We start from the raw sequence: 20,356 nt of genomic DNA on the forward strand, positions 1-20,356 counted from the left end.
GCCGTACTCTGAAATGTCTCCTGGGGAGCCACTGAGGCAAAGTTTGTAATGCCTTTTTGAGATAAAAGTATGCAGCAAAAATATTACTATTTTCCCTAAGGTGGAAAGTTTATTGGTTTCTGCATAAAAGCACAGAGGGTTAACCTCACTCTGATTTTCTGTGATTTGTGATACCATTACTAAAGCTTGAAGAATTCAATTTATTATTTATCTAAGTGAAATTATACTGGTTTTGAACAGTCCTGCAAGATTGACTCCTTGAAGACTGGTGCCAGAAGTCATTCCTGATGGTAAGTGAAGAATGGCTGATGTTTACTTAAATGAAAATGTCTGCCTGCTTGCAGGTGAGCTGGAGACAGAAGCCAAAATGGAGAAGGAACTGAACTGTTTCTACTTGAAAGCTCTTGACGGATTTGTCATGGTTCTGTCTGAAGACGGGGACATGATTTACATGTCTGAAAACGTGAACAAGTGCATGGGACTCACTCAGGTGAAATACTGATGTTTCCTAAGAATGTTTCAAGTCTGTGAAAGTTGTTACACTTTTGTTTATGTCAAGTTAGACACCTCTATACCTCTTATTTTTTTGCAGTTTGAGTTGACGGGGCACAGTGTATTTGATTTCACTCATCCATGTGACCATGAAGAGCTGAGAGAAATGCTTACACACAGAAATGGTGAGAAGAAAGAAAAGATCTATTTAATTTACTTATGGATAGTTCCTGCTGGCATTAGTGTAGTTGGATATCTGCCAGAAAAAGGAGTTGAGAGAACAAACTGTATGTTTTGCTGTGTAGATCTCAAAATAAACCTTGTTCCAGGGATGCTGACAACAGAAATAATCAGCATGTTTTGGCAATATCCTAATTGTAGGAGAGATGAGACTTCATTAGTACTCTTTAATCTAGAACAAAATTGATGGCTAAAATAGAGTTATTGAGGGTTGAAAGAATTAGTGTGCCTACATGAATAAAACTAAAGGTCGGTTGAATGAGAATGATCTTAAGCAATTGCTATAGAAGGATATGGAGAAGTTAAAATTGGTGCATTCGTCTTGGTCTGGGCTTGCTGTTACAGGACAACGTACAAGCAAATGGTTTCTTCCAGAAATATGTGGTGGTATACTTAAGACACAAAAAAGATACTATAATTAGGGCTCTGAAAAACTTAATTGGGGAATACTTGGACAGCCCCAAAAAGGGCTTTGAGATTGATGCTTCTCCGCACCTTTTAATTGGTGCATGAAATTGGTATCTTTTCACAGATTTCTGACTCTTCTTTTCTCCGTCCGAGGGAGTAGAACACCATGTTCACATATTCTGTGCACTTCTGAATTTAACAAATGCCCATGAATTACTGCTTTTAAGTCTTCTAAAGGTTTGTTAATGACTATAAAGATTTGACAGCCTGCAGGCCTCCAAACAATCTGCTTTACTCAGTTGTTAGAAGTCTAAAATCTGACCTCTCTAATTCTTGTTTCATCAAACAAGAGTTGTGTGGACTCTGAGTCTAGATATAAATTTCCAAGCCTGACCTCTGCTTTCGTGTAGCACTGTAAATCAGAAGTCTTTTTATGTTGTCATTCTATTTAATCCAGTGGAAAAGACCTGATAAGATATCATAGCATTAAGGGCCTCAACTTCAGTTTTGTAAACTCTTTTCTGAACTTGTCTGCCCTTAGTATTGAAGTATGTTTCTAAGGCTAAATTAGACTTCCCTTTTTGGAATACAGTAATGCATCTGGGGGTGCGTGGGGCAGCAACTTCACTAAAGCAGTGTAAAAAAAAAAAAAAAAAAAGTGGTCTTGTTGCAAAAGCTTATTCTTAAAAATGTCATATTACTGAGTTTCATGCAAACCAACTCTAGTCTGTTTAAAGTGACCAGACTGGAATAAGATGTCTGGAAAGCATTATTACAAAATCTGTTTCGCAAATGAAGTTGGCAGACAAAAGTCTAAAGTACTGTAATAATAGTACATTTTTATATTTATTAGTATTCCCAGGTTGCATTCTACTGCAGCTCTTGCATCAGTGGAATTATTTTGGTTTTGTATAGAGTATTAAATACTCCCCTTCAGGATTGTACAGGTGCAAATGAATATAAATGTGATTGGCAGAAACTGAACTGCATTCTGATTTCACAAAGTTGCTTTTTAAACTTCCAAAGCTGGCGATTTAAAAAATAATGTCCAAGGCTGAGTCAGACTTGAGAAAGTTGCTCCATCTTTTACAGTTGCTTTTCAAAGCAGAGCCTGGAGCATCAGGAGTTGGTAACAATAACGTGTGATCTTCAACTATGAATTTCTAGATTTGTTTAACTCTTTTAAAAACATACTGAATTAAATAAGTTTTAGCTGCTTCTCTGAACTCTGCTTCTGCCCCCCTGCCTTTATTGAGGCTATTTTGATGTGGAATAAAGTAGGTTTGCCCCATTAGTCTTTGCCTCTGCTAGAAGCAATACACAATGTAGCAGAGGGGCTTTAACGTTTTTCTAATGAGTTTTGTCAAACTAGTAGCTGTAGTGCAAGCCACCATGAAGAATTTCATAGCTACCGTTCTCTCTGGAGGATGAGCGCAAGCTATTGTATAAACTTGTATTGGAAGTGAGCTTTTCTAAACTTCCTCCCCATGCTATGATTTGGTCCTCACTCCTTAGCACGCATTGGCAAACTCGCTCTTCCACTGCTGCTTATCCTAGATGCTTTATTTCCTTCTTGCATGCACAGCGAGCTGCTTGCAGCTCTCCCGATAGGATTGGTTTGCATTTTCTCTGCCCAGAATAGCCTAGCTAGTAATCAGCTCTGAAAGGTTCTCCCCTGTAAAGGCAAAAACTTTGCTTAAAGCCTGCTGTTAGCAAGTAAAGCTAAAAAATTAGTGCTGCTAATCTGTATTAGGATTTCTTGACTTTTTTTTCCCCCAGGAGTGCTAATGTTTAAAAACTTGGTCCCTGTTCGCTCTAAGGGTATAAATCGCTGTAGAAATATTTGGATGTATGTAAACAGCAGAGTTGTTAATTCTGAATTTCAAAACTTTAAAAAACTGCTTTCCTGAAGAGCTACGGGCCCAATACGTATTTGATTTGAACTTCCCTGTGGTGAGTTACTGATGCATTTTAATGGAAACCAACTCAACAGTGCTTCTCATTCTGCATATGCTTTTCTTGTCCCCTGTCACAATTCAAAAAGATACAAAATTTTCAGTCAGTCTCTCTCCCCCTACCCCTTTTTCCTGAAATCTGTGAGTGTGGAGTTGGCTACAAGAACTACACTGATCTTAAAGCATTGAGACTTCAGTTTTTTGTCTACCTCATAGTAAAACTCATTCTGAAAAGTGTTATTATTGAAAGTGCTGTTAGGTTTATCTATCTTTTTCATTTATTTTTTGGGTCTTCCCCTAGTCTTAGAGTTTTATAACATGGTTTTTTACGCCTTTGGAAGATGATCCCAGAGCTTAAGAATTGGTTTACTATTTGCTTTTGCTAGGTCCTGTGAAAAAGGACAAAGAGCAAAACACGGAGCGCAGCTTTTTTCTCAGAATGAAGTGTACACTGACTAGCAGGGGAAGAACAGTGAATATTAAGTCTGCTACATGGAAGGTAACTAATGCGAAGGAATATTTACTTTGGTTGGCAGCTTCCTCTTCAGATGTCATAACTCGCTGTATTTCAACATTTTTACTTAATATAACAAGCTGGAGTTTCACTAAGTACTTAACTAATTTAATGATTGTGCTTCAATATGCTGTATTTTAATGTTGACTACATTGTGGAGGTAACTGAAGCAATGTTTTAAAATTAGTTTTTCAAAACTATTTTAATGAATTCTCCATTTTAAATTAAAGGTCATTTATGTACTAGAAAGTATAATTACTAAATACGTTTGCATAAAGCCTTCTCCTCTGAGAAAAAAAAAATACTTGACACCACTTATGCTGATACCTGATTCCTTTTAATTTCACACTGTACATGTAACAGTTGAGGTCTCTCTGAAGGACTTCAATACCATTCATTCTGAAGCTGCTGGCTATCCCTTTTGTAACAGTTGGAACAAAAAGAGCCCAGCCTGGTAACTTTCTGCAGTGAATGCATTTTCTCCTCCGGACAAAAAGTAACCTTTTACTGTATTGAGCGGTATTATGGCTCCCAGTTCTCTTTTGTAACTTAAATTTAGTTTTTCTGGATCAAACAAGTCCTTTCTTCTTTGCTGCTGTCTGTGAACAATTTCTACTTCAGAATGGTTAAAAAAGCAGCAAACCACAAAATGCAAAACTTCTTGTCTTTTGAAGAACATATTTGATCTCTAACATCACTGCTGTAGAAGATCTAAAATGGAGGTTGCTACTATTACCATAACTTTCAAATTGAAATAGTAAGATACCTTTTGCTGAGGCAATTGCTTATCGGTGTCGTCATTAATGTAAGTTCCAAGGAACAGTTCACAGAAAGCAGAAATGTCTAGCGTTGCTTCAGCCAGTGCCCAAGAGGAAACGGCTGGCAGCCTGTGTCCTCATTGCAGTCTGCATAGTGCAAGGAGGATGACTGCTGTGCTCCTTCAGCCATCTGTCTGAAAGCACTGCTGCCTTTCTGTTGTTGCTATCACATCGAGGGGTGGGGAGGGGAAGGACTTTGCTCCAGGTGTGCTAATGGAAATACGATTGTGTTTTCTGACAGGCAAGAACCTGTTCTCTTTTTAAAACCTCACTTTCCCGTAGGTACTCCACTGCACTGGACACATTCGTGTGTACGACACATGTGGTAATCAGACTCACTGTGGCTACAAAAAGCCTCCCATGACGTGTCTGGTGTTGATCTGTGAACCTATTCCTCATCCATCAAACATTGAGGTCCCCTTGGACAGTAAAACGTTCCTCAGTCGTCACAGTCTTGACATGAAATTTTCCTATTGTGATGAAAGGTAATATATATATATATATATATATATAGTACTTAAAAAAATTCATTTGAAGGATTTACAGGTTTGGTATATGTTCGTTAGTGTTGGCCTTATACATTTCCATAGTCTTACTCATTAACGTGATTGATCTGCAGAGTGGAATTGTCACTGGGATGCTTTGGCTTTTAGTAACTGATCAGAATGTTGTAATTAAAAAACAAATTTTTAAATCTAAGAGGGTGTAAGGTTATTACTTTGGAATAAATCCTTTGCCTGCAGTTAACTGCCTGTTCAAACTGGTCTTTAGTGTAGTGGCAGCAATTAAATTGAAATGAGAAGATACTTCTGGACACTATAAAAGCAGGAAAGACTTTAGGTTTGTCAAAGATAGTGGTGTATTTTGGTGACTGAAAAGAGTATGTGTGTGACACTTGTCAGACACATTTTATTGCTACCACTTCCCCCCTCTCCCTTCCTCAGGAGATCAGTGTTTGCTTTCCCTAGTCCAAAAAAACACTAAAAATTCAGCTGTACTTCTAATACAATACATCTGCTGTTGAAAATGAGGTTTTATGTTCTGGTACAAATCATGGATGTGGTCAGATACCTAAGACTGCTCTTACTATCCTCTGGAAACTTATCTTGACAAGTTTGAAAAACAGAAGTGAAGGACATCATTGGCCTGAGGTTTTCTGGTTTTTTTGTTTTTTTTTTTTTTTTTTTTTCAATTTTGGTTGGTTGGGGTGTGTTGTTCTTCATTGACTATTATTTGTTACTGCTTGTTTTCTTAATAAGAAAAATGAACTTCTAATTAGTTGCTGCAGTTAGATGCAAAGAGATGTTAGTGCAGGTTATTTTCTGTCCTCTGCAGTAACTTTCCCTTTCTAGGACTGCTGGTGTCACACAAAAGGTACTTATTTGGTCACATTCTGCATGTAGAATAGAGCAAGATGAATGCGTTCCCCTGGTTAGCACTGCCCTCTGGGGGCTGCAGAAAATCCTGTTTTCTTTAAAAGCTGGCTGGGGTTGGCAGTGGGAAGAAAGAATCTGATTCGTAATTTCTCTTAGTTGCAGGTTGAAAAGTGTTTAAACATGCCATTGTTGTTTTATTAAATTCTCAAATTTGTGTAAGCTGGATATTCTAGTCCATAAGTAGCTGGTCTAGCTTTAAGCAAAAAAAAAAAGTCTAGAAAGCAGGGATTTACTTAATCCTCTCTACCACAGGACGTGATTTATAAATATTCAGTGAGAAGTAAACTTCTATGCCTGCTGAAATTTCTCTTTTAAACAAGCATAAAAAAATAGCAATTTATTTCAACATTAAAACTCCCAGTAAACCAAAATTGCTGCTAATGTGTATGGAAGTGACTCTTTGGATTTTTCTAGATGTGCAAGCATCCACATGCTCTAGTGTCTGTGCTAGTCCATGTCTGCTTTTCCTTAACAATTTTTTCCCCTTGTTTTAAAGAATTACAGAGCTGATGGGGTATGAGCCAGAGGAACTCCTGGGTCGCTCCATTTATGAGTACTATCATGCCCTGGATTCTGATCATCTGACCAAAACACACCACGACAGTAAGTGAAAAGATGAATTTAAAACATTCCAGCTATAAGTGATGTGATACAGCACTGGGGTGAAGCAGCGGAAGAATGAAGGCTTTCTTTTAATTGCAGATATGAATCTGCAGTGAATATTTCTTTTAAATGGTTTTGGTTTTTTCTGCCTGTAATTAAAGCTGGTGTCCTTTCTGCTTGTAGTGTTCACAAAAGGGCAGGTGACAACAGGACAGTACAGAATGCTTGCTAAACAAGGTGGCTATGTCTGGGTTGAAACTCAAGCAACTGTTATATACAACACTAAGAATTCTCAGCCACAGTGCATAGTGTGCGTAAACTATGTTTTGAGGTAAGTTGAGTGGACGTCGCTATTCTTTGTCGTAATTTTTATTGAAGACAGTCAGATTCTGATGGCACTACATCTTTTTTTCAATTTGATGAGAATGTGATCCCCTGTTGATTATGTTATAATTTTACTATTTCCTACCAATGAAATTTTGCTTAGAATACTGCCAGGCCTAGGATTAGGAATTGTATTTGAAAACAAAACACGTTTTTGACCTGGAGATGTCAGTAGGAAGATCTCTGCAGGCAAATGAGTGTAGGGTCAGTCTTTTCTGTGCTATTGCAATGGAAGCATTTGAGAATTTGTGTGCATTCTAGACAACTCTCTAATCTTTGTATGCAGCAGTTAATTTCACAAATAACGTTTAGTCATGGAGTCAGAGCAGCAGTAATAGTGTCTGTCTTAATCTCATTAATCATCTTTTTCCTTAGAATTCCTGTTTTAATTGAAAACTTCAACTGAAGGCAGACTTCTTGACTGTTTTTCTGCAACAGTATAATAGTCCTGAATTAGTTTTTCAAAAATTTAGTGAATGTACCAGTATCAATCTTTCAACGTGTTGCACATTCATTTAAAACAAAGAAAAAAGTGTTTTAGGAAATATCTAATTTTTTTTCTTACTTTCTCGATGCTTTTAGAAAAGCATGTCTATTTTTGTTACTTTTTTGATGGCACCACAATTAGTGCTTGCTTTGTCTATCACATTTGAGGAAAGAATGAGTAGAAGAATTCTTAAAGCTCCTGTCCTGGTAATTTTGTGGTGTGGTGTTTTGGATGTTTTTTGTTGTGGGTTTGGTTTTTTGTGTTTTGGGTTTTTTTCACCTTGCAAAACTGTTAAGCCTGAATTAAATCCTTCTAGTTGTTCTTTGACAGTCATCTTCCTCTCTGTCTGACAGTGGAATTGTTCAGAAGGACTTGATTTTTTCCCTTGGACAAACTGAGTGTATGCTGAAACCAGTGGAGTCTCCTGATATGAAAATGACCAAAATATTCAGCAAAGATGACCTGGATGATACCAATAGCCTATTTGAAAAACTTAAACAGGAACCAGATGCTTTAACTGTGCTGGCCCCAGCTGCTGGAGACACAATTATCTCTCTAGATTTCAGCAGTAATGGTGGGTGTGCATTTGCATTGGAAAGCATGCTAATTAGTAGAGGTAGTATTTTACAGTAAATTTCAAAAAATAACCTCAGTGTTTCTTGCCTAGTGGTATTTCAACCGCTGTTTAAATTTAATGAGGTCCGTAGACACACATGGTATTGTTACTTAGGTTGATGGTTTCTTTTAATTTTTAGAGTCTGATGAACAACAATGTGATGAAGTTCCTTTGTATAACGATGTAATGCTCCCCTCATCCAGTGAGAAATTGCAGAATATAAATATGGCAATGTCCCCACTACCTGCCTCTGAAACTACAAAGCCACTTCGTAGCAATGCTGATCCTGCACTCAATAGAGAAGTTGTATCAAAGCTGGAGCCAAACACAGAGCCACTCGAACTTTCTTTTACCATGCCTCAGGTGCAAGAGCAGCCAACCAGCCCTTCTGATGCAAGTACCAGCCAAAGTTCACCTGAGGTTAGTTACGTGATGGGGATATGCTGGTATTAAAATGTATGTCCTACTGGGGCTCGTGCAGCAAATCTGGTTAAGGATGCAGCCAAGACAGGAATTGAAAATTATTTCTAAATTGTGACTTAGTTAAGCTCATGCCATGATCTGAGGAAAAAGATAAATTTTCATGCTGAGAATTATCTTTTCCTTAAAGTCTTGCAAATGCATGCAATACCACCTAATAGAAATAAGAAGAGCTTGGGATTGGTCTTTCTGTAAAAGAATGGTTCAGAGACAACTTCCTTAAACAGCATATTAGTTGCAATAAATTACTATAGAGGCTACTTGGAAGTTCCAGCTAATCATGTGCTTCACAGGTGGGGTAAATTTGAATGTGTATTGATAAATGCAAGTGTTTTCCTTTCCCATTTCAATATTGTGCAACTATAGCTTGGAATTAGTTTTTACATTAGAACATTTTTTAGAGAATCTGTAGATACAGTGGAAAATGATGTAATGTCAGAAACTTAAAACTGCGCTCAAAATGTTTTCACAGCCCAGTAGTCCCAACGACTACTGCTATGATGTGGATAATGATATGGCTAATGAATTCAAACTGGAATTAGTGGAGAAACTCTTTGCAATAGATACAGAAGCAAAAAATCCATTCTCTGCTCAGGTAATGTACATTAACTTAAAATTCTGTATCATCTTAGTATGTATTCTCAATGTGCTTCTGTTTCTCTTAGCAAGTCTTCAGGAACCTCCTTCCTCTTATGTAATATTTTTATTAAAATAAGTTGGAAAAAAAAATTGTGAGGATTTGGTAAAAGGAAGAGCCTTAATGAAGCTACAAAGTCATAGCTAAGATTTTCTTAGTATGTATAATTTTTACCTCTTGTCTTTTCCAGGAAACTGATTTAGACTTGGAGATGTTGGCTCCTTACATCCCAATGGATGATGACTTCCAGTTGCGCTCCTTTGATCAGCTATCTCCGCTGGAAAGCAGTTCTTCTGGCTCTCAAAATACAGCTACCATTACCATATTTCAGCAGATTCAGACACCGTCAAGTACTGCTGATGAAACAAAACCCGTGGTAGAACGCGTGGATGATGTGAAGACGCTAATTGTTCCTTCATCTCCTGTCCACATAATCAGTGAAACGAGTAGTGCCCCAGCATCACCTTATGGTGGGAACAGGAGTCGAACTGCTTCTCCGATCAGAACAGGAAAAGGAACATTGGATCAGACGAAAAAATCTTCTCCAGGAGCGCCCAGTTTGCTAACAGTCACTCTGAACAAAAGGTATTTTAAAAGCGGAGCTTAAGCCCTAGTATCTGTTCAAGAAATTAGATATAATACATATTTAAATACTGACAACTGTTGTATGTTGTCTTTGCCATTCTACTTCAAAGTAGAAATTGATGGATTTACATTTGGACATTTCAGACAAGTTTGGTTTTTTTGCATGGTAAACTTCCCCAAAGTAAATTTCGTGGTACCTTTTACATAAACATCTTGTGTAGTAGGCAGCTACTATATGCAAACTGTGTTCATAATTTTGTACTGCTCTTGTATCTGACATGTGGCCTTTTTAAAAGAATGCAGCAGGCAATTTACAAGTAGTTGTACCCACACAATATTTCTGGTGCTTTTCTTGTCCACTTCGTTATGAGGTAAGAGGTGACCGCAGTCTGTGTGCTACATTATCGCTTTTAAAGCAAGCCATATTTCATAATGATGTACTGTGCCATTTGTAGCAGATATTTATCACGATAGAAGAATCCTACAAATTCAGATGTCAGACCTTTGATACATAGAAGCTTTATCTGTACATACAAATATTCAGAATAGACTTTTTCTCACCTTTCCCTCCCTTCTTTCTGTTAAAAGTGAATTGCTGAACTTTTTATGCTTTGTTTTTTTTCTGCAAAGACTTTAAAATTTTTGTTATAACTCATTCTGAGCTTCACAGCAAAATTAAAAGCTAACATTTGCTATGCTCGTAGACAATGATGGTTGAAATGAGTCAATTATGAAAGTAGTATAGTTCATAAATTCAGTTCTATGATATTGTCTATAAGTGTCCACAAAAGAAGAATGGCTTGAGGGTAGTAGAAACGTCTTAACAGCCTGAATCAATTTTTCTTAGATCTACTGCAATGGATGAAGAACTAAATCCAAAGATGCTAGCTTTGCATAATGCTCAGAGAAAACGAAAAATGGAACATGATGGTTCACTTTTTCAGGCAGTTGGAATTGTGAGTTTTGTTTTACCATTTTAAAATATTCACTTTTAACCTTGCAATTTCTGAAATGAGGCATCAGTGCAGACTCCTGAGTTTAGCTGTTGGTACACAGTAGAATCTTAGGACCAGAGATAATTGTTTTATAGTGAAATTCCCACGTATATGTAGGTACTCTGATTTTAGTTCTCTTTTACTATCAGCTGTTTCAAAAGTGCTCTCTATACCCAAGCACATTTCTTGATTAGGGAGAAGATGCTCTTTTGTGAACATATATGTTCTTCGGTAGAATATGCACAAATGTAAGACATCACATCTAAATTTATAATTGCCATATTTATTTCACATTTTAGTTTAAACTCAATTTTCATATTTGTCAATACTAGAGATGGTGTTCTCATGCTCCTTTCCATGCTGTCATTTTTCCATTGAGTCTGAGATTCCATTATTTCGTCAGATAACAAGACCATCTGAACCATAAGGGAACAGAATTCATAGAACCTAGCAAATGTTTCTGAATTTCATTTCATGCTCGTTCTCTCTAGTACTAGTGTGTGCGATTGCGAGTAGCTTATCATCTGTCTTAGCTATTCAAAAGAAACTTTCTAGGTATTCTTAGATTTGTGTCACTTGACTGGGGCTGTCCAGCTTGTTGTTTTATGAAGGGTAATTTGTCTCCACGATCTTGTCTCCTGCTGTCAGTTCTTAATATCCTGAAACCTTGAGCTTTGCCATTACATACCGTTATCTCTCTTCTTGCCTTCATGGCAAATTCCCACTTCTTTTAAATTTTTGCACAGTTAATTCTTAGTTCCTCTACTGCAGTGTAGACTTTAAGATTCTTTGTTTCTCTGGTGGTGCATCTCCTAGGTGTAGTCATCCATCATGCCTTGCAGTGCAGGATTATTTTTCTTCTGGACTATAAATTATTCCTGTATTAGCATTCTGGTTTGGGCATGAGACAAACCGCTGTATACTGTCTTTATCATTGCTCTCCCCTACAAGAGCTGAGAAAGTTGTTATGTGTCCATTTTTTTTCCTGAGGGAAGCATGTTTTATTTAAAAAAAAAAAAAAAAAAAATCTTTCTGATGCCATTGTTTTAATTTGCTAAATGCTTTGCACTTTCATACACGTTGTTCTGTTGCTTCCAGTAGCCCTGTAAGAATTCACAGCTCTGCAAGAAATTTTATTGTCTCTCGTTGACTCTTTCTCATGCGATGGTGCTAAAGCAGTCATATAGTGTTGCTGAGAAAATACTCAGAATAGCATGGGATGTCATTAAATACACAGAACACAAGCAGTCCTCTATTAACTGCTGTAATAGAGTTCAGGCTTCTATGCTTAGCGCCTTTTTAATGCTTATGGGTTCAAACTTCATCCTTTGATAAACCTTTGTCTTTTCTCTGTCTGACAAACGTGTTACAGATGTTTTGATGGTTTCTGCATAGTCAGAAGCTGAATTTTCCATGTAGTCTTAGTGACGTGGGTCTTACTGACATGATTTCAAGCGAGTGCTTCTGTTGTTTGGCTGCTTTCTCCACAATGGATTTCTGAGTGGATGATTTGGGCCTTGCACACACACAGAAGAAAACTGATGTTAAATCCAGGCTTATAATACGTAGTGTTCTGGGATTGTGCAAAAACTTGCCACAACTTCTTAGCCGCAAGGAAGCGGGACTTGTTTTGCAAAGAATGAAAATAAATGAAGACAAAAGTACAATACTACTTTAGTTTTCTAGAAAATGGGAGAATGAGACAAGGGCAAGATGTGTTACAGCAAGATTATGAAATGGTATTCCAAATCATTACACTGAAAAAGATATGAGCTGTATCTTTCGTAATATGAAGGGCTGTATTTCATTCATGGTTTAAAAAAACCAAAACAAAACAAAAAAACCAAACCAAAACAAAAAAACCCACAGCAACAAAACAGCAACCATGTAGGTGACTGACCTTACTATGAAATGCAGCTTCAACGTCCAAGTTGTTTAACTATAACTTCTATTATACAGCTGTCCCTTTGACTTGCATGGATGTTTTATAACCTGAAAATGTATGTTCTCTACTATTTTAAATGTTCAGGATAATAGCAGCCTTCTGAAATGCCTTTTCCTCTTTTTGCAGCAGTCAGTACTACTAACAAGACAAAACTTGGCAGATTCAGCTACTTTTGCTAGCAAACTTGACACTAAGATGGCGTTTTTTCCTTCCATCCCATCTGTTTCAGTGGCAGCTTCTTACTTATTCTAATTATATGGAGCCCTTCAAAGCTTTCTAATCTCTGTATCTTCTATGCTGCTGTCAAAACAATATGCTAAGGAGCCGTATCTGCAGTAGAATGGCTTGGGACAGCATTCCACACTAGACTTGGGTCAGGTGGCTTGGTGGCAATAACTGGAGTGCAAGCAGAATTTGCATCTTAAATTTCGATAGAATCCACCTACCGAGGTTCCTGAATCTCCTGTTTACACTATTAATTCCAGTGCAGAAAGCCATTAGAGACTTCAGTGAAAACCTGATGCTTACTCACTTGAGAGCAGTGGTAATTAAATGGGTGTGTACGTGTACGCGTTCATGCTAATCTTGAGCATGGTAACTGATGACAACCAGCATTTAGTAATTGTTTTCTGTAAGGGAAGTAAGGTCTCAATCTGATTGATTCCATTTTCTTTGAAATAATTTTCAAGGCCAGTGCACTTGGAAATATGTTTTCCCCAAGTTCTGAATGAAGTCCACTTTAAATTGTAACAATGCCTACATTAGTAACAAGTGACAGGAACTGCTAGTTTGGAAGAGGGATGTGGAGGCTTAGACAGATACAGTATTCAATAAAGAAGATTTATTTTATTTCTTTCTAGGGGTCTCTATTCCAGCAGACAGGTGGCCGTGGAGGAAATGCATCACTTGCCTGGAAACGTGTGAGGGGATGTAAAACAAATGGTCATAACGGAGGGGAGCAAAAGACAATCATTCTACTATCAACTGGTTAGTACTGGCTTTTTTAATATGTGAAGGATTGTGGATGGGGGCTGCGTGAAATAAAAATGAGTGACAAAAACATCTAAACTTACCTCCTTCATGAGCAATTTTGGACGAAAGGTGAAGCATGGTGAATAAAGTACACTTTTTTTCCTTCCCCTCCCTCAGACATAGCAAGTAAACTTCTAGGGCAGTCGATGGACGAAAGTGGACTACCCCAACTCACGAGTTATGACTGCGAAGTAAATGCTCCCATACAAGGCAACAGAAACCTGCTACAGGGTGAAGAACTGCTCAGAGCTCTGGATCAAGTTAACTGAGCTTTCACAATACTTGTTCCTTTTTTGGACACTGGTGAATCATCACCTAAAGCAGTCTATTTATATTTTCTATATCTGATTTTAGAAGCCTGGCTACAGTACTGCACTAATTCAGTTAGTTCAGTTTTGATCCCCTTTCTACTTATTTTGACAGTCTTTTTAATATGTTCTTTATGTAACAATAACTCAGACTATAGTGCATTTTTATAATTCTTTGGTACATACACTTTTATGTCCATTACATTTAAAGCACCCTTGCAATAGCAGCTTTGAAATATGCACCTGATTTAAAAAAAAAAATATTTATTTTTTGGCTGGGGAGTTAGTCACCAAACCTTACCATTCGTAAAATGTCAACACAGGAAAAACTGGCAATACTTCCACCCTGCTCTTCATAGGTAGTTGGAAGACTTGTGCTCTCTTACTCTTTATGTTCAAATAATTTTTTTATTTTAATAGTTTTTATAAGAAACAACAATGCTTTGCAGCAGTGCATTGGTAGCCACAATCGCACAATATATTTTCTTAAAAAATACCAGCAGTTCCTCATGCAATATATCCTTCATTTATAAAAAATAGTTTTTAAGAAGAATCTTCTTTCGTCTGCCTACGAAATCATGTTTAAACCTGGATTATGTCATTATTTTAGTCACGTTGTAATATAAATTGTTCTTAAATGCTGTCTTATGCTTTTGACTTAAATGAGTGTGGTTAGTCAAAGGAAAGGCTTTATCTGGAAAGGGCTAGCAGCATCTTATTTGGATACGTTCTCAATTTAGAGAGAGTTTGATGTTCTTAAAGTAGTCACTTTGCCAGCTTAAAAAAAGAAATATCCCTGCCTGTAGTTGTTGAAGTTAATGCTAATATTGTGTATGATCTTAAATCTAAATGTTCGGCTTACCCTGTGTGGTATAGGTGATATTTCAAGCAGATTGTAAAACATCTTGCATTGTTAGCAAAGTTTTCTCTAGTACATCATTGAGTTGCTCAATATTTTGATGTTTTGGTTTTACGCACCTTGTTGCTATTAACATCATGTAGATTTCAGTAACTTGAATATATTTAGAAGCCTTTTTATTTAGAAATATATAGTTGTCACAGACATCTTATTTTCCTATATGTACTGTACAAAACCTTCATTCACTCATTCTTTTGCTCTTTGTGGTTGGATCTAACACTAACTGTATTGTTTTCTTACATCAATAAACTATATGTGGACCAGGCCCCCTTGGGGAGTGTGTTATCTGAGAGAAATGAGATAATTTATATTTTTGTTAGTGGTTATTGTTCATCCGTGTTCCCTTTTTAATTTAGAGTTGATTCGAAATCACTGCTTCCTTATTTTGATTGTAACATCTCCGCGTTAATGATTTGAGCCTATTCAGTACTGAAGTCTCCTAAACAGTGTTGTACTACCGCTCGCCAAAGATGTTAAACCTTTAAATCTGTTATCACACCAGTTAGCAAACTTGAAAGTGAGGAGACAGCGTGTTTGTGTTACTTTAGAGTGGAAAGATTCTTTGTTATGAACAGCTTAAAAGCTCGTCTCTGGAAGCTTTATCAAGGTAACACCGGAAAGCAGGAAAAAGTAAAACTCACAGGGCTGATCAATTAAAGATGGATTTTTATCACAGAACTGCATGATCAAAAACTGAAGCTGGTACTTGATGATAAAGCTTGTTCTATACTCTCGTGCTGTTGACTCAGTAACTTTGACTAGGTGACTTTTCCTTTTGCTGTCATAAACCACAATGCTACCGATACAACCTTGTAATGTGTAAATACAGACAAGATAGTCTGTGCATTCTTCAAACTACTTTAAAAAAAAATTAATGTAAGAACTCAAATATGGAATGTCACAAGAATTACTTTGGTTTTATTTTGGAAACTTTGGTTTCATTGGACTCTTGAAACCAATATAATGGTATGTAAGTTTAACCTGTTTTCTAAAATTACTGTTACTGGTTCATGGAAATGAGCACTTTTCAAACTGGCACAACTGTATTAAACAAAATAGAGACACTTAGCTACCAATGGAAAAAGAAAAAGCACTGGCACCAGAAGACAGAGGCATAGTTCTTAAAATTTGAGTAGAAGTTGCACAAAGAGAGGAGAAAGCATGTAGATGCACTGAGCTAGAGTTGAAGCTTTGCGCAGAGAACATTTTTTAATATATACACCTGCTACAGAATAGTAAAGATTTTTGACACAGCCTTTAAGTGTACAAAGCTTACCACGTTCTGTGGATAGCTCTGCAGCGCTACCGCCTACCTGCTGCGTGCAGTCTCTTGGGTGGCGTTCTTCCCGTAGCAGCTCTGTCAGCAGTTACAAGGTTTAACAGCGGAGCTGCTAAAGGCTTAGGTAAAGTACCAGCTGTTAGGGTCATCCCTTCGGCTTAGCTCTGCAGGGACTGATGTCATGCTGCTGTGAGGAGTCTTGCAGATGTGAAAGGTACTAGTGGGTTCTGCTTTTCTTCCTGCCCTGGCAAGCTTTGAGCTGGCCTGGTGGGTTTTCCCTCTTCATCTCCCAAGAGATGCTTCCTACCATCCTGCTTGATGTTCTGTTGCCCTGCTGACCTCCTTTGGAGGAGTCTGACCTGTTTGGATGGGTCAGTTGCTCTTCAGTGTAACTTAAGAGGGCAGTAAATTTTTGTAAAGAAAAATCCATGTTAAGTCTTCATCCTCCTTTTCAGTGACCTCCTTTTCATGTGATTTATGGTTATGAGCCCGCTGGGATCATCTCTGGTCTTCATGACCACAGCTGTAGATTTAAATGAGCCATGTTTCATCTAAGAATCTTCCCAATTCTCACATTTCTTACTATACATAATAACAAAGCATTGCATTTTGTTTACTGTGCTGGTAAAAGTGAATGAAACAAGCAAGTAATGGCATGAACTGGAGTAGCCATATTGGTTTACTTTAGTAAGAAAATCAAAAAACCCCAGAAAACCTCCTAGAGGCACTGAAGAGAGCCTGGAAAACCAGCAGTAATTGCCCTGACCTTGTAAGAGCTTTGCTAAATGCAGATGTGAGTTTGCAAAATCTAAATGTGCACCTTTTAGCTGTTTTGTTTTTTATGTTCTTTTGTTTGTTTGTTTTGGCTTAGACTATAGGACTACACAGCCTGATTCTAAACCTACTTTGGAGGACAAGCTTTTACAATACTTCGCTTTCTAAATGTTTTCTTAGTGATTTAAAATAATTTCTTTGCTGACTTGCTACCTTTTAAAAATGTTAAGTCACTACATTTTAGAGCATTTATTCTTTGCCAGCAGTAAAGAAGCTGTAGACAGTTACAGCATTTCCTTCTGCATATGAAATATGCTAGATTCTGTGGAAATGATAAACTGAGGAGAACAAAGGTAGCTTCCAGAAGGTTATCGTGGCTACAGCAGCAGTCCAGCCATGCCTTCTTCATGGCATGGCGCAATTATTATTCTTACGTACAGATTCTAACTGAAGTCTTTATCAACAACACTGTTTTGTTAAAAGATAAAGGAATTTTTAAACTAGTATTTATAATATCATTCATTCCTTTACCTGAAAGTTATAATTAACTACAGCTGTAGCTCCCAAGAAGTCACTTAAGGGTGCTGTCCAGTAACTTGATCTCAGGTGTAATTACTGTGTAAATTAAGGTAGCCTGGAGTCCAAAGTACACCTTTCTAGCATACCTTTCTCCCAGGTAGGCTTGGACTATACTGACCTCTGAAAACTTTTGGGTGAAACAGAAACAATTTACTATTAAGTTTCCTTTCCTGTGTGCCTGTGTACACACACTAAACTTTCTCTAAGTAACTAGTGAAATAAAGAATCACAGATTAAGGCCAGAAAGAACAATTAAAACTTTACACATAACACAGGTGGCAATTTAAAGACTTCAATGCTTATTTCTGATGACTTGATCAGCTCTACTTCCAATGAAATACAGCTGTAGGATCAAAAAAGTCTGATGATTACAGGCTAAACTACTACATATATAATAGTAATTGTTCATTATTTAAAAAGCCATTTAATTAAACTGCTAAATAATGGTAGCTGAAGGCAGAAATGTGGGCTGTTTCACCAGTCTCTGCTGGCAAGCTTTCCCTCCCCCGTTACACCGCTGAATAAACCGTTCCCTGTACCAAACGGTGCTGTGGAAGCTGGAAGCCAAGTACCCTGCCACCATTAACCATGTTGGATGTGCTCGAGGTCCACCATCTGCTCCCGTCCCTGCTGATCAGCAGCCGCTGAACAGCACGCACACCTCACTCCAATGTGACCGCACTTAACGCACATTATTTAAACTGTGAGTGTCCAGTGTGAAAATAAACACTTCACAGGCCAGGAGTACTCTGTAGGAAGACCATTTTCATAGGAATTCATGTGAGTTGGGTATCCAGCTTTCATTAAAAAATACCATTAGCAATTGGGCACTTGACTCTCTGGAGAGCTCCGTTCCGGAGAATTGTGATTTTTGATCCAAATTCTAGAAATGAGTTGTCATTTTCCTTCTGCTTCCCTGTTTACCTTGAGCAAGGCTTGCTGAGTTACCAAAAAGTTAAAGAGTTTGCTGCTGGATTTATACAGTATGGTAGATTTTGTGAATAATAGCAGTATTCTCTCATGAAGAAGTGGTATATTTTAATGGAATTCTTTTTTGGAACCAAGTACAATGTATTGAAATTGATATTTCTCTTGAAACATTTTGACATACTTGTGACTGTATTTCTTTTTGATTGTGTAACAGTATAAAAGTCAATAAAAGAGAGGGTTTGTTTCTAATTTGTGACATCTGTGATCTTTCTGTTCATCCGTTATCCCTGTTCTAAAAGATGGAGATGGCAAAAACACTTTTTAAAATGAACTAAATAACTACTACGCAGCATAACTAAAGGTCCTTGCATGTTTCAGGTCTGACCTACCTACTACTGCAGTTCAGAAACTTTGACACTGAGCGTACATGTGGTCTATTTCCAAAAAGCATTTATAAATTCTGTCTTGCCCTTACCGCTGAATCCTGTTTGCCTTAGACACAATGGTAATCCCACCTGAATTAAGCAGACAACTTAACTTTGCATGAAAAAAAAGAGATGAAGTGCACAGTTTAAGAAGCTGGACATTAGGGATGCTGTGGGAAGCTAAAGAGAGAAGACAGCAACAGAAACAGAGCCAGAGAACGAAACCTCTTTGAGTAATCACATCAAGAATGCCCTTAGTGATAAAACAGAAACTAGTTTGAATCCAAGATGACGTCTCCAGGTGATTTCAGTTGCTCTCAGTACATGCAAATAACTTCACAAGAACTTGTGACTCTTGCTGTCTTGTTAAATCAACACCACTTCCTATTGGACAGATTAAAAATCTTTTGCAACATTTTTGCTTGGTTGGGAAGTCTGAAAGCAGAAGGCACGTGCAAGTGCTGTCACGGTAGAGTTCAATCCTCTTACTTGGTATTAGTGATAGGTTTGTACATACAGAAGTTTGAATACGCTATTTAATAAAATATATCTATGACTTCGTGAAAAGCCATTAAAACATGACATTTTCATGTTTTCAATTTGAAAATGTGTTTTAATACAATCACACAAGGTATTTAAAAAAAAAAAGAGTTGTCTTGTGTCATGTGCAGCTGGAGAACCCCCTGTTATTTATATGTATGCAGGATAAATGGCTTTTTAAAATTGCAACTTCCAAGCTAGGAATTAATAGGGCAAACAGGACTTCATCCTTCTTTTAGGACTTAAATAAGAATATGAACAACGTACAGTAACCAGCATGTTCTTCCTTACATCATCTAACTTTTTAGATTGTTTTTTAGTTTGGAAGGCAGTCTATTAAGAAGTAAAATGTACTAATGAAAAATCTGAAGGAGCACTAGATGAAAACACACCATTTATCAAGAAGAGCAGAGTATTAATTAGCCTAAAAATTGACACTGTATTTTATTGTGTACATCACAGAAGGGGAATTCTACGAAGAAACCGTCTTCGGTTTTTTTTATTCCTCTGCATTTTCATTCTTTACACTGTAGCCAAACTTTCTGCAAGGAAAGACTTCGCACACGTTGGGCACAACTGCTGCATCCTCACTACCTCTTACATCATCTTACACAATGAAAGTATCATGACATGCAGCCCATCTGCCTTAGAAAAAATAAAATTCCATCTAGTGTTGCTTGATACACCACCTCTGAGAAATCACAACATTCACCGCATGCTTAAAATACTAAAATCAGAAAACACACTCAAGCTCCACAAATTCGGCATCACTCCAGAGCCAAGCTCCTCCGCTCCTTTCAAATTAAGGGATAACTCCTGCACCCAGGGCTTCACTTGAGCTGTAAGTAATGACAAACTCACTCCGTGATATGTCAATTACTAACTTGCATTGGGAAGAGTACATTACAACCGTTTTCCCAACAGCGCCGGCATTCCGTTTCAAAATCCGCACAATCTCCTGAAGATGGGGGCGCG

General features: G+C 37.5%; 1 protein-coding gene across 4 annotated transcripts in view; it reads left to right on the forward strand.

Annotated features, from left to right (window-relative positions):
- Nucleotides 1-18,665, forward strand: part of HIF1A (hypoxia inducible factor 1 subunit alpha) — a 35,042-nt gene extending 16,377 nt beyond the window's left edge. For 3 of the 4 annotated variants that reach the window (XM_075426813.1, XM_075426815.1, XM_075426814.1), the window contains exons 3-15: nucleotides 345-490; nucleotides 593-677; nucleotides 3,482-3,594; nucleotides 4,710-4,912; nucleotides 6,360-6,466; nucleotides 6,650-6,797; nucleotides 7,691-7,911; nucleotides 8,093-8,373; nucleotides 8,906-9,028; nucleotides 9,261-9,655; nucleotides 10,503-10,611; nucleotides 13,456-13,582; nucleotides 13,745-18,665. In XM_075426813.1, the coding sequence (XP_075282928.1) occupies nucleotides 345-490; nucleotides 593-677; nucleotides 3,482-3,594; nucleotides 4,710-4,912; nucleotides 6,360-6,466; nucleotides 6,650-6,797; nucleotides 7,691-7,911; nucleotides 8,093-8,373; nucleotides 8,906-9,028; nucleotides 9,261-9,655; nucleotides 10,503-10,611; nucleotides 13,456-13,582; nucleotides 13,745-13,896 (2,210 nt within the window). In that variant the 3' untranslated portion in view covers nucleotides 13,897-18,665. The remainder of the gene's footprint in view (nucleotides 1-344; nucleotides 491-592; nucleotides 678-3,481; nucleotides 3,595-4,709; nucleotides 4,913-6,359; nucleotides 6,467-6,649; nucleotides 6,798-7,690; nucleotides 7,912-8,092; nucleotides 8,374-8,905; nucleotides 9,029-9,260; nucleotides 9,656-10,502; nucleotides 10,612-13,455; nucleotides 13,583-13,744) is intronic. The other variant, XR_012764584.1, reaches the window with a different exon arrangement.
- Nucleotides 18,666-20,356: the final 1,691 nt, after the last annotated feature.

This window comes from Opisthocomus hoazin, chromosome 7, assembly GCF_030867145.1.
Source record: "Opisthocomus hoazin isolate bOpiHoa1 chromosome 7, bOpiHoa1.hap1, whole genome shotgun sequence".
Lineage (NCBI taxonomy): Eukaryota > Metazoa > Chordata > Aves > Opisthocomiformes > Opisthocomidae > Opisthocomus > Opisthocomus hoazin.